The following is a 12,922-nucleotide window of genomic DNA, read 5'->3' as shown; positions in this document are numbered from 1 at the left end:
GCCACCATCACCCCTCCGAGGAGCTGCTCACGCGCCAGCGGGGACTAGAGGGTGTAGGTGGGCCTAGGGGAGCCTGGCCTTCAGGGCGGATGCGTACAGCAGGCAGGTTTAATTTTATTTGATTTCAGAAAAATCAGTGTAACCTTTAACAACTGAGAGACTGCATGCACGCGCGCGCACGCACACACACATCCCCGGACTTTAGGTTCTCTTGGGAATTCAGTCCTCTGGCCATGTGGGCGAGCTGCCCCCATACTGATGGCGGAACAGTGAGTCGCAGATGCTGGGCCGGTGGCTGGCAGGCGTGCCAGTGAGGAGGGGGCTCTGTGCCGGGGAGGGGCAGGTGCACACCAGCTCTGTCACCATGCTCAGCCCTCCCCAGAGGGCACCCTGGTCCCTGCAGTGTTCTGTAAACGGGCAGCCGACCTGGTTTTGTCCCTGTCCTCTTGCAGGAAGTGACCCTCAGCCCCTGGATGCGTTCAAGCGCCTCTTGGGTGCGGTGCAGGCAGCGGTCCCTGCCCTGGCGGATGGAGGTCTGGCTGACCCTAGACTCCGCCAGCGCACATGCGTCCTTCCTTTACACGTTTATTATTAGAGCCGCTGGGACCTCCCCCCACCCCCATCCCGCTTCCTCCAGCCTTGCCCGCGGACGCCTGTTTGCCGGGACCCCACGAGGGGGCGCCCGAGACCACTCAAGCTTGGCTGGAGCGGCTGAAGGTGGGGAGGTGTAGGGGAGGGGGCATCTGGGATAGTCCGAAGCCTGGGGAGTGGGGGAGGGTGTGGTGCTGGGAGGGGCTGCCCGCGTGGGAGGGGGGAGCTTAGCAATCCCCCCTCTGCACTCCCCCCCCCCCAAGGAAGCCGACGCCGGGCCAGGGGGCATTTCTGAGATGTGGGGATGAAGGGTCCCGTTTTGGCCTTCCTGACCCCTGAACGTGGGCCAGGATCCCAGCCCCGATGCTGGTTGTTCGCTGCTTGGTGATGTGGCCTGTCCTGGGTGTGGCAGGTGGGGAGCGTGCAGCCCCTGAGAGCACATCTCCCCGTTGGCCTGGCCTGGCTAGGTCTCCTCCCAACCCCGGCTGCTGGGTGAGGGGCTGCTGTCCTCAGCGTCCTGCAGGCTCCCAGGCCCCCCGGCCACGGCCAGGGGCTCCTGAGGTTTCCTTTTCCCTCGGGACGACTTCTTGGAGGCTGCGGGAGAAGGAGCCGGATCAGGCCGGGATGTCCGGGCGGCTGGGTACTGCCGGCTTCATGCAGCTGACCCCCTTGAAGTGACACAGGATAGCTCCTGGGCCTCCAGAGCCACGTGTGCAAAGTCAACTCGCCACCTAATGATTGATACCCAAGGGGAGGGGGAGTGGAGGGTGGTCCAGTTCAATTCCGAAGGTGAGCTGTGGGAAGCCGGTGGAAGCCTCAGACTCTTTCTCCAGGTCTGTGACCCTGAGGACAGGGCCTGACCTAGGCACCTCCCCCTACCTCCCCCCACCTCCCCCCACCCCTCGTGCCTTGAGAAGGGACATCTGGGTGACCAGAGCTCCTCCACAGACCCCGGCCTGGGGCTGGGACCACAGGGCAGAGGCACCTGTTCCCCGGGACCTGGGGGGGGGTCCTGGGTGGACAGCCAAAGTGCTGGGTTGGAACCTGGAGGGGTGTCCTGGGTGGACAGCCAAGATGCTGGGCTGGTACCTGGGGGGGTGTCCTGGGTGGACAGCCAAGATGCTGGGCCAGCCTGCTGCGACGCTCACTGTGTGGCGGACACAGCAGAAGGAGCTCGGGTTTTGGGTCAGATGGTAGGATTAAAATCCAGAGCCTATGTGCCTGCTCTGTGACTTTAGGCACATTAGCTCCCTTCTCTGAGCCTCGATTTCCCCACCTGTAACAGTGATCCTACCTTCCGGGCCGGTGGGTCATGAAGCCCAAAGGCAGGAACGACTGCGCCTTCCCCCTCCACGGGCGAGGCACAGGGACATTGCCTGGTGCTGAGCCTGGGGCACGCTGCCTGCACAGTGGGTGCCCGACACGTGTCGGGCCCCTTCTCACTGACCACCAGGGCAGTGCCACGGGAGTGTTGCTGGGCTGCCTTCAGGGCAGGGGTGGCCGTGGGGGAGGCCTGCCTGCTGACCCCTGACCTGGTTGGGTGGGATGACACGACCTCAACCTGCTTGCCCTCTCGGCTTCAGCCACATGGGTGCGGCTTGGCTCAGCCTGGAGGCCTGGGGGCTGCCCAACCCGCCCACCGTGTGGACAGGACTGTGGCTACATCCAGGACCGCTGGGACAGGGGAAAAGGCAGGGGTGCCGGCCCATCACGGCTGTGAGGACGGTTCCTGGCAACAGTGGCGCCTGCCTCGCTCGCGGCCCGGCTGGGACAAACCCCAGGGTCGCACCGAGGTTATTAGCTTAGGTGTTCAAAGCCTCGGCGCCAGAAGACCGGCGGAGCTCCTGCTTTTGTGCCAGAGCAGGAAGTGGGAAGCTGTCTGGATACCCTGGGGCAGGCCCGCAGCCCTTTCGGCCTTATCCGGGGAGTCGGATCCCTAAGCACCGCCCTCAGCAAACATTTGAGCAGCCCCAGCCCCAAGGAGCGCGCACGCTGCTCCCCCAGGACTCCGACCTCTGCTGCTGCTGCTATTTGAGGGTGCACAGCAGGGAGGGGAGGGGCTGGGGCGGGGTGGGGGTCCAGGACCACCAGGACGGGGCCACCTGTGGGCATGACGGTGATGGTGATGCTGAAGATGGGAATGATGGCTGTCCTCGGCGCTCTGCGCGTAATGATACTAAAACCTCCCAGTAGCTCCAGTATCGGCCCCTTTGACAGGTGCGGAAACCGAATCCCACAGGTGAAGGGACTGGCCTGGCCACTCACTGAGGAAGGGCCGGGGCCGGGGTCTGCTGCCAGGTCTGACAGAGTCCCCACTCTTACGGGGCCCACTCTGGAGGGGTGTGAGGGCTTTTGTTTCTGGGTTCAAGTTGGTCTGAGGAGGTAACCCACTCCCCAAATGGCCAGGACAGGAGGTGGCACGGGTGGGCTTTGGAGCTGCAGCGCTTCCCCCAGGCCCCGCCTCAGCCAGCCCCTCCCCATCTCTCAAGCCCTGCCCACTGGCCCCCTCCTATCCCTGCCCCCAGCCCAGGCCTCTCCCCCGGCCCCTAAGCCTCGCCCACTGACCACGCCCCCTCTGGCCCCTCCTGCCTTGCCCCCTCCCCCCAGCCCCGCCCCAGGCCTGGCGACCAGCCTGCCCTGTTTCAGCTCCCGTCTCCATCCCCGGCCCAGCCCCAGGTCCCTCCCCAGGCACCTCCGTACCGCAGCCCCAGGCCCCAGCTGGGCTTCCAGCCTCTCCCCTGACCCGTGCCTTTTCTCCTAGGCCCCTCCCGCTAGCCCCGCTCCGCCCCAGCTCCAGCCCCCTCCCCGGCCCCGCCCCGCCCCGCCCCGCCTAAGGGTCCCACCCTAGGCCCCGCCCCCTAGTACCTTTGCCTCGCGGGTCCGACGGCCGTTTCCGCTTGCGCTGCAGACCCTGCCCGAGTTCTTTGTCGCAGAAGCACCTGGGCCCGTCCCCTTGTGTGCTGGGCTTGGCTTCCGCCTCGGAACTGGGGGCCTTCTGGGCAGAAGGGGGTGCGGTGAGGACGAGGACTCCTCCACACCAGGATTCCCTGCGCGATGGCCCCGTGGAGCGTGTTCAGGACCCACCTCACTGTCCGAGGTGTCTGGCTCGTCCAGTCCGTCCGACTCTGGCCTCTGCGCCTCTGCCTTGCTGGACTCTGCGGGATACAGGGTGCCGGTCAGGCCAGGAGGTGGCCTGGGAGCGTGGTGACTCTGGCTGCAGTGGGAGCTGCAGATGAGGACATGGGCACAGAGGGGCCAGCAGCCTGCCCGCCGGCACTCCTGGTGCCAGGCAGAGCTGGGATTCGACCCAGGCCCAGCGGCTCCGTGTCCCCTGTATGATGACCTACCAGCTGGGGTGCCCCTTTCGCTGGGTCACTACTGGCGACGGGGATCTCACTACCTGCCCTCAGCCCTAATTCGGAAGATGTTCTTCCCTTCACAGTGTGTGCTTGGAGGAGCACCCACCCTGGCCCCCAACTCCATTTCTGGGTCTGTCGGTGGGAGACCCAGGCCCAGGGTTCAGCTGTTCAGGCAGACAAGGGCTGAGCTGGGCCCCGGACCACCGAGGTGCCCCTTCCCCAGCATGGTACCTCTCCCGGCCAGGCCCCCGTGCCCCTGGGCAGGGCTCATGCCCACCTGTGTGGCCATCAGCATCAGGCCTCTGCGGGCGGGCAGGCTGCCCAGGCCTCCCTCTGAGTTCATTCGCCCTTCCACCTGAAGAGGGCAGGCTGGGGCGGTGCCCTGGGAGGGGCTGTGGGGGGCCCTGGGGAGAGCCAAGTAAGTGGCTTGAGTTCATCTGGGGGGGCTGCCCTGGACACCACCCGGAGGACCCTGCGGCCGAGGGCCATTTCCTCTGTGGTGTGAGTTAGGCACACCCGCCCTTCGTGGGCTCGGTATGGCAGAGGAAGAGGAGTCTGCACCTCCAGACCCTGGCTGGGGAGGGCGGGGTGGAGGCCCAGGGCAGGGACTGAGCCCATGGCCGGGGCTGGGCCCTTACCGCTGGCGCTTGGGACTCCTCAGACTCTGGTGTTCTGGACCCCTTGGCGCCACTGCTGATTGCCTGGGGGCTGGGGGTTGGGGGCCCAGACTGGGCAGGTGGCTCAGCTCCCTGGGGTGACTCCGGGCTGGGAGTGCGGGTGGTTGGGGGGCTGAGTGACCCAGGGCGGCAGGCAGGCTTGGGGGTGGTGCGACTGCGGCCCCGGTCTGAGAGGTCTAGGGGCTTGTCTGGGGCATATTCCTGTGCAGCCATAGCTGCCTCTCCCCTGGGGCTGCCCGGGTCTGTGGGCCGTGGGCGCCACTCCCCATGCCGGGCTGCTGTGGTCAGTGCTGCCCCAGCCACCTTGACGTCCTCGGGGCCCTCAGAGTCTGAGCCAGTGGGTGGGGAGGGTGGCATACCCCCCGGCACAGGCATGCCCTTTGGCCTGGCACTGCCCACCCGCACCCGAAGCTGCTGCTGGGCCAGGAGCAGGTGCAGTGTGCCCTCCAGCCGTGGGTCCCTCACGTCCACCAGGGTCCCCGGCAGGCCCAGCAGGCCTGTGGGCTCCTCCCAGCCCTCGGTCTCCACAGCCTTTAGGCTCCTTGGCCGGGGGCCACCAGGGGCTGTAGTGGGGGTCAGGGGGCTGCTGCGGGGGCTGTGGAGGTGCAAGGCCAGGTGGTGGCTCAGGAGGCCGAGGCGGTCAGCCTGCAGGGAGCGCTTCAGGGCCTCAAAGGCCATGGCGGGGGGCCGGGAGGCCCGCAGGAGGCTGTGGAGGGGAGACCATATGAGGGCCCGTGGGACCCGTAACCGTCGAGCAGAGCCTGGGGGGAGAGACGACGGCCCCCCATTTTGCAGATGAGGAAACTGAGGCCTAGGGAGCTGAGGGTAGGCTCTGGAAGCCACACCATGTGGGCAATGGTGGACCTGGCCAGAGGGCCTGAGGCAAGGGCACTGAGGAGGGCCTGGACGCTCGCCTCCGTCTCTGGGTTTCTGGCGCCCGTGCCTCCCTGGAGTGCCCTCTTCCTCCCACGCAATCCTGGACACTTTCCTCAGGCTCTGAACCGCGTGGCCTTAGATGGACAGGACAGGCTTTCAGTGCCCTCCTGTGAAGGGGCTCCCCGGTGCTGGGCCCCGTCTGCTGTCCCCTCCCCCCTCCCCCCGGCCACTCGAGGTATCGGCATGGGGACTTCATGTAGGCAGGTGTCCGGGGAAAGCCAGGGAAGGGCAGGGGCTCCTGGAGGGATAATCAGAGGGACTTCCTGGCCCCTCTGGGGGTGGGGTGGGGAGCCAGAGTCTGACAGGGGATCTCAGGTGAGGCCACTCCAGGTGGTGGCAGTGGGTGGGGCCCTTACCTGTCCAGGGGGAGGCTGGGCTCGTAGTCAGGGCTGGGCGGGCTGCTCCTGGTGGCCCGCGGGGGTGTCCCATTGATGGAGCCGTGATCGGCGGGGCACACCCGGGACCCAGGCCGCACCACGGCGATGGTCCCATGCAGCTGGTTAGAGATACGCTGGGGGCTCTACACAGGCAGGCGGGTCAGTCCGGGTGAGGGCCGCCACCCTCCTCCACCCCTGATCCCGGGTAGGCCGTGCGTAGGCTGAAGGTCCCTGCCCCACCCACTTGGAGCTATGAGGCTGGCGGCCAGTGCCCTGCCTGGGGTCCCGCCCTCACCAAGTCTGGGGCCTGTGGCTCGGGCAGGTTGGCACCCGGGGAGATTCTGGTGACAGGCGATGTCCTGTACCCCAGCGGCTGCTCTGTAGGGGAGAGGCAGTGGGCAGGAGAGGCTGGGTGCAGCTCAGGGGGTGGGGGGCGGTCCACAACCCTGCCGAGTCCCCTCCCGCCCCGCACGCACCTTCTCCACGTGGATCCGTGCCGGGGCGCTCGGCCTCGTGCTCCTTGTGGCCTTGTGGTGACTTCTCAGTACTGGCCTTCTGGCCACCAGGAGAGAGCAGCAGCAGGGGTAAGGGGGGGTCCATGGCACCCTCCCTGCTCAGGGGCTTGGGCCTGTCTCTGGAGGGGAGGGAAAGACGGGGCGGTGAGGGAGGACAGTGCCCACAACTAGCAGAAACGCTGGGCGCCCTCCTCGGAGCCAGCCTCTCCACAGGCGACCCAGGAGACGGGGAGACCCAGCTCTGGCCCGTGCCTGCCGTTCGGCCGTCAGCGCCCCCTGCAGGGCTTGGCATCACCCTCCAGACTCCTCTCAGTCCATGTGCCCCCGGCAGAGCCTCCAGGCTCAGGGCTGCTTCAGGGGTGGGGGACACACTTTGTTTGGGGGCGTCCACTGGGGCTGCTGTTTACTTAGGAATCTCTCCCTGGGAGGTGGCCTAGGGGTCTCCTCACCCCTCCCCCTGCACCTCGTGCCCTGGTCCCCCTGCCTGTGTGCTGTGCATGCGTGGGTGGGCTGTGGGGAATCGGGGTGTCCTGGCCCCTTCCCCACTCACTCCAGGCCCTGAAGCTGCTTCACCTCCTCCTTCAAGCTCTTGTTCTCCTCCTTCAGCCTGGTCACCTCGGTGGCTGTGGAAGTCATTGATTAGAGACGCGGCTCGAGGGGCAGGGGGAGAAGCGGGACCAGGGAGGGGGTCCTCACAGCCCCAGGGCTTGTCTTGTTCCCAGCTGTGAGCCCAGCACTTGGCTCAGGGCCTGGCATACAGTAAACCAAGAAACCAAACCCCTTGCAGCTGAGTCGATTCCAACTCACAGCGACCCCACAGGACAGAGTAGAACTGCCCCACAGGGTTTCCGAGGAGCGGCTGGTGGATTCCAACTGCTGACCTTTTGGTTAGCGGCCAAGCTCTTGACCACTGCGCCACCAGGGTTCCTGGCATACTGTAGGTGCCCCATCAATGCTTGCCTTGAGGATGTGAATAGTGAGGGGTCCGCCCCCCAGTTCCGAGCGTGTCCCTGGGGGCTTCAGGGAGGGGGCTTGTCCTTTGTCAATGTCAGAAGAAAGCTGGGGCCCAGAGAGCGGCAAGGTGCCCCCGTCAGGGGCTGACGGTGGGAGACGCGGCAGGGCCAGCTGGGGTCTTGTGCCTGGCGTAGGCTCTGGGCATGGGTCTCCTTGTCTGTACAATGGGGCGTGGTACCCCCTCCCCATGGCACGGGGTGGTTGCCTTCTCCCCTTTCCCTGAGATGGGGGGCAAGTATGGCACACCCAGTAGCCCTGGGGCCCCCCAGGCAGGACGATGGGGTGGGCACATCACACCCAGTCGCCCTGGGACCCCCAGACAGGACGATGGGGTGGGGACATCACACCCAGTAGCCATGGGGTCCCCCAGGCAGGACGCTGTGGGGCTCACTCAGGAGGAAGACGTGCTGCAGACTCTGCAGGTGTGAACTCTCGAACTCCTGCTGCTTCTTCCTGGCCAGCTCCTGGGTCACCATGCAGCGGTCACACAGGCCGGCCCGAAGCCTGGGGGCAGGGGTGGGAGGCCGAGTTGAGAGTAAGCCAGCTGCCTCTCAGCACGCGGAGGGACCGAGGCCCACAGGGGCTGGGTCCCTCATGGCTCCTTCCAGGGTGTGCCTGATCCTCTCCCAAACCACGTTCTGCAGATCCCCCACCCCATCCCGTGCCCTGTGAGGTAAGCGTTCTGTGTTCAATTAAGTTTGGGAAGGAGTTTTGAAAGTGCAGTCTACTTAAGGACCTGGGGAGTTGTGTGGTGGGGGAACCTGCCTGGTTTGGCCGACCCCAGCATTGCCTTCTCCACCCTCAATTCCCCCGCCCTGCATTCAGCGAGGAGCCCTCTCTGCCCCGCCCCACATTCACCCAGGAGCCCTCTCTGTCACCCCATTCACTGAGGAATCCTCTCTGCCCCCCCATTCACTGAGGAGCCCTCGCTGCGCCCCCCATTCACCCAGGAGCCCTCTCTGCCCCACCGCCCCGCATTCACCCAGGAACCCTCTCCACACCCCCATTCACCGAGCAGCCCCCTGCCGCCCCCCAAGCAGCCCTACCTGTTCTCCAGCACACGCACGTTCTCCTTCAGCGCCTTCTGCTGCTCCCGGAGCTGCTGATTCTTGGCAAAGAGCTCCTCCATCCTCTGGGCATCTCTGTGGCAGCAAACCGCGAGGGGAGTTCCTCCCTGCCAGGGTCACTGCGTGCGGGCCCCTGGTCCCCCTGTCCAGCCCGAGGCCTCCGCGGGCCAGTTCTCCCTTGGGGCACCCGCTTAGGGCTGGGTCCTGCTTGGGGCACCCCCCTGTGGGGACTTGTGCTTATAAAATGGACCCCTGAGCGTGCAGTGCTTAACCCAGCTCTCATGCTTGAGTCGCACAGCCCCTCGGGCCATTTGCTTTGTCCACGTGCTGGTCGCAGTGCTGGAGCTCAGGGCAGAAATGCACGTAGCCTGTCTGCGAGATGGGACCTGGGGACCTGGGGACCGCCCGTAAGGCCCCCGTCTGGGCCAGAGGAGAGGGCATCTCAGGTGCCTCTTAGTGATCGCCGCTGCTGTCCTGGGGCAGGAAGACACCCTGTGGGGAGGGGCTGCCCCCAGGGGGGTCCCTGCTCCGAGGTGGGCTTGGAGGCTGACACACTGGGCTCGAGTCCTGGCTCTATCACCTACTCGCTGTGTGACCCTGACAAGCGACTCACCCACCCTCCCAGCCTCAGTTTCCCCTGGGGTCATGGCAGTACTGGCACCCCTGGGGTCTGGTGGGCCAGGCTCCTGGAGGGGCCTCTGTCCCCACCCCCGTACCCGTCTGGCCCCGGGCGGCTGTGCGCTCACCGGCATCTCTCAGAGTTCAGTTCCAGAAGCTTGTTCTGCAGGCCTAGCAGGAGGGGGAGAGAGGCTGAGGGCCAGGCCCCATACGTTCCCCGCCTCCCCCACAGGGGCAGGACAGAGTCACGACGTGGCACCTCCTGCCTGTGGTGTCTCTGGACCCCTGCCCATCTGCTGTTGGGTACTCTTTCAGCCTCCCTGAGGGAGACCAGGGGCCAACCCTGCCCAGCAAGTCCCCACCAGGCCAGCCGCTGGACGCTCCAGCCTCAGCTCCATCCGGTCACTGTGGCTCCGCACCTGGGGACTGGGCCCAGTGTCCCCCTTCTCTTGGGGTCCCAGGCTCTGTGGCATCTGTCTGAGGTTGGCAGGGACCATGATGCTGGGGGTAACCTGCCACCTTGGTCTGTCCTAGGAAGGACAGTGAGGAGCCCAGAGGGGCAGTTTTAGGGGGCATGGAGAGTGTTGAAATAAAGTGGCTTTGGAGACAGTCTCTGTAGACCTCCTTCTTGCCACGCTTTGTGACCCAGTGTGGATCGTGCAGGCCCAGGAGCCAGGGCTGGGGGGGCATAGTCTCGGCCAGCAGGCCCGCCTCTCGTGGTCACCCCAGAAGTAACCCAGGCCTTTGGAGGGCGGGCTTTGTGAGTGCTCACTGGAAAGGCTCTCAGGGAGGGTCTGGGCTGGGCATGGGGGCGGGGTGAGTGCGGGCTCCAACCTGTCACTGAGCTGGGAGCTGGGAAGGAAGTGAAGAATTTCAGCCTGGGGAACCAGCCCCAGGAGCCGTGAGCTCCCGCCCCTGGAAGGGGGCACCCTCATTCTGGGGGGCTCCCAGCCCCCTCCCTGGAGAGCGAGGGCAGGTCGGGGCTTCTTCCTTTGGGAGACTACGGAGCAGAGGAGCCTGGATGCTGCTGGTGGCAAGTGGCCTCGGCGTCCCTAACGTTACTCTGGCGTCCTGCCTCTCTGGGCTGAACTCTGGGTGCTGGTCACCACTCATGCTGGGACCAGGCCAGGTCAGTGCCTGTGGCCACTTTACAGCTCCGCGGCCTGGGTCAGGGCACCCCTTCCTGGGCCTGGAGACAGGCCCCCAGATTTGGTGAAAATTGAGGCTGCAGGTGGGAGCTCTCTGGCCTTACTTGGCCCTTAGGGCCGCGTGTCTGGGAGGGCTGTGGAGACCCCCGCCCAGGACCCCGTCCCGGCTGCACTCACCCAAGACCTCTTTCTCGTGGATATCCTTCAGCCTGTTCAGCGACTCCATGAAGCTCTCCATGGCTCCCTGTGGCCCCGGCCTCGGTCCCTGCACACTTGGGGTGTGGGGATGCCTCTACTTCCCCTGTGTTTCCAGCCTGCGGAAGAGGAAGTCGGGAGAGGGGTCACCTTGGCTTAGGAAGGGTCTGTGTGTGTGTGTGTGGCAACATTGGAGCGATATCGGGGGGCTGCCACCCGGGGCGGGGGCTGGGGGACCTGGACCCTGCCCACTCAGAGCTCTCGTGAGCCTCTCCTTGTGAACTGACCCCCCCCACCCTCACGTGGTCAAGTCCATGCCTGAGGGCCCCGGGGCCTCGTCTACCCCACTCTGCTCTCAGAGTATGCCCCCTCCCTCGCTCACTTGCTTTTGTCCCTGCAGGGAACTAGGACACAACACACACAGACATGCACACACAGACACACGTGCACACGGACATGCACACACAGATGCACACAGAGACACAGTACACGGGCATGTGCACATACAGATACACGTGTGCACAGACATGCACACACAGACACAGATGCACACAGAGACACAGTACACGGGCATGTGCACACACAGACACACGTGCACACGGACATGCATACACAGATGCACACACACAGCACATGAACATGGACCCATACAGACACACGTACACACACAGACATGCACACACAGACACAGAGCCACACGCACAGCACATGGAGTGAGTGTGCATGGGAGAGTGGTGTGTGTGTGTGAGCAGGCATGTGAGCGTGTGGGTATGTGTGAGTGTGCATGAGTGAGAGTGAGTGTGAGATAGTGTGAGTATGTGAGTGTAAGTGGGTGTGAGCAAGAGTATGAATGGGTGGGCGTGAGTGTGCATGGGAGAGTGGGTGTGTGTGTGAGCAGGCATGTGAGTGTGTGGGCGTGAGTGTATGTGTGAGCGAGTGTGAGAGTGAACGTGTGCGTGTCAGTAAGTGTGTAAATGTGCGAGGGTGAGTGTGGGAGCGAATGTCAGCATGCATGTGAGTGGGTGTGTAAGTGTGAGTGTGACAGTGAGGGTGGGGGCAGTGCTGTCGGTGCCCCAGCGCCTCTCATCCCTGCGCCTCTGTGACTTTCCTGCCAGCCCGTGTCCACGGGGGCCATGCCTGCCTGTTGGGTCTCTGTCCCGGGCTGGGGTCTCCACCAGCCGTCTTCACAGACAGGAGACCTGTGCTCTGAGCCTCGCAGTTCACGCCCCGGGTCACACACTGGAGTGTGGGGTCCACGCTCTGACACTTGGCCCGGCGGCCAGGCTGCGTGGTGCTCAGACCGAGGGGCTGTGAGTCCTCCATCTCTGACACCTCACACCGACCCATCCGCGAGGGTTCACTGTGGCCCCTAAACACGCGGTCGTGCTCACCTTTCTGGGCTTGAGTGCTACGGCCTCGCCTGGGCCGAGGTGGCCCCCTCCTGGTCTGGCCTCCACGTGCGCCCCCCAAGGACGCTCTCTGCCCAGCACCTCCCCGCTCAAAGCCCCCTCACGCCATGCCGTGTCCTCGTGAGAGAGGGGACATGATCAGGTTGGCACTTAAATGTCTCCTCCCAGCGGTGTTCTGCTGAGTAGGCCCAACATGAACCCCCAAATGCCCACCTCCCACCCGTGGTCCCCACAGCACCTGTGGCCGTCTGAGGCTGAGTGACGGCCGGACACCAAAGTGACCCTGTGTGCTCTGTTTGCACCAGGCTCAGAAAGAGGGAGGTGATGCTGACAGTGGGCTGGGTCCTTGCCCGGGCCAGGGGTCAGGGGTCAGGGGTCAGAGGTCAGGGGTCAGGGCACAGCTGGGACCAAACACTGGCTGGCCAGGGCACAGGCAGCTGCAAGCGTGGAGCCCGGCACTTGGCCTGATGCCTGGCAGAGCCCGGGAGCCGGAGCTGGCTGGGCCGCGCCCGCTGGGGTGTTACGGGGTTGAGGCCCACAGGAAGTGGGGCTCCCCAAACACGTTTCGAAGACCTGCCTGTGCCAGGATTCTCCTGGCGGCCTGGCCAGTGGAGGCCACTGCCTGGGTGGCCTGCGTCGGGGGCAGAGCTCTGGGCGTGAGGGGTCTTGGGAAGGGCTCCCAACTGGAGGCCGGGCGGGAGCTCACCTGGGGACAAGTAAGACACTGACTTCCAGAGGTGACCGAGGGGAGACCGGGGCCACGGGCGAGGGCGCAGGCACGTGACTGACGGTAGTAATAATCCAGGTGACTGTTTCATGACCACTCGGTCCTGATCACAGAGCGAGAAGCCCACTCTTCAGATGGGGAAACTGAGGCTCAGAGACATTATGTAACCGGCCCTGGCCGCCGAGTGGGGTGTGACAGGGTCAGGATTTAAATCCGGCTGCCAGAGCTGCACACCCTGCACATCAGCCCTGTGTGGAGCAGGGGCATCTGGAGTTTCCGCTTGCCCTTC

At 65.1% G+C, this 12,922-nt stretch overlaps 1 protein-coding gene across 1 annotated transcript; it reads right to left on the bottom strand.

Moving 5' to 3' along the window:
* Positions 1–1,054: 1,054 nt before the first annotated feature.
* Positions 1,055–10,540, bottom strand: RBBP8NL (RBBP8 N-terminal like). The gene is made up of 18 exons (XM_004370516.1): positions 10,480–10,540; positions 9,283–9,325; positions 8,516–8,611; positions 7,861–7,973; positions 7,006–7,078; positions 6,417–6,574; positions 6,236–6,318; positions 5,920–6,083; positions 4,589–5,333; positions 4,182–4,305; positions 3,992–4,082; positions 3,676–3,817; positions 3,457–3,586; positions 2,694–2,855; positions 2,232–2,265; positions 1,886–2,123; positions 1,481–1,553; positions 1,055–1,185 (listed from the first exon to the last, which is right to left on the bottom strand). The coding sequence occupies exons 1-18, from the start codon at positions 10,538–10,540 to the stop codon at positions 1,055–1,057; spliced, it is 2,661 nt and encodes an 886-aa protein (XP_004370573.1).
* Between the last annotated feature and the right edge of the window lie 2,382 nt (positions 10,541–12,922).

This window comes from Trichechus manatus, unplaced genomic scaffold, assembly GCF_000243295.1.
Source record: "Trichechus manatus latirostris isolate Lorelei unplaced genomic scaffold, TriManLat1.0 scaffold00008, whole genome shotgun sequence".
NCBI classification, from domain to species: Eukaryota; Metazoa; Chordata; class Mammalia; order Sirenia; family Trichechidae; genus Trichechus; species Trichechus manatus.
Note: the sequence above shows the minus strand (reverse complement) of the source record. Positions and strands in the feature narration are given on the sequence as shown.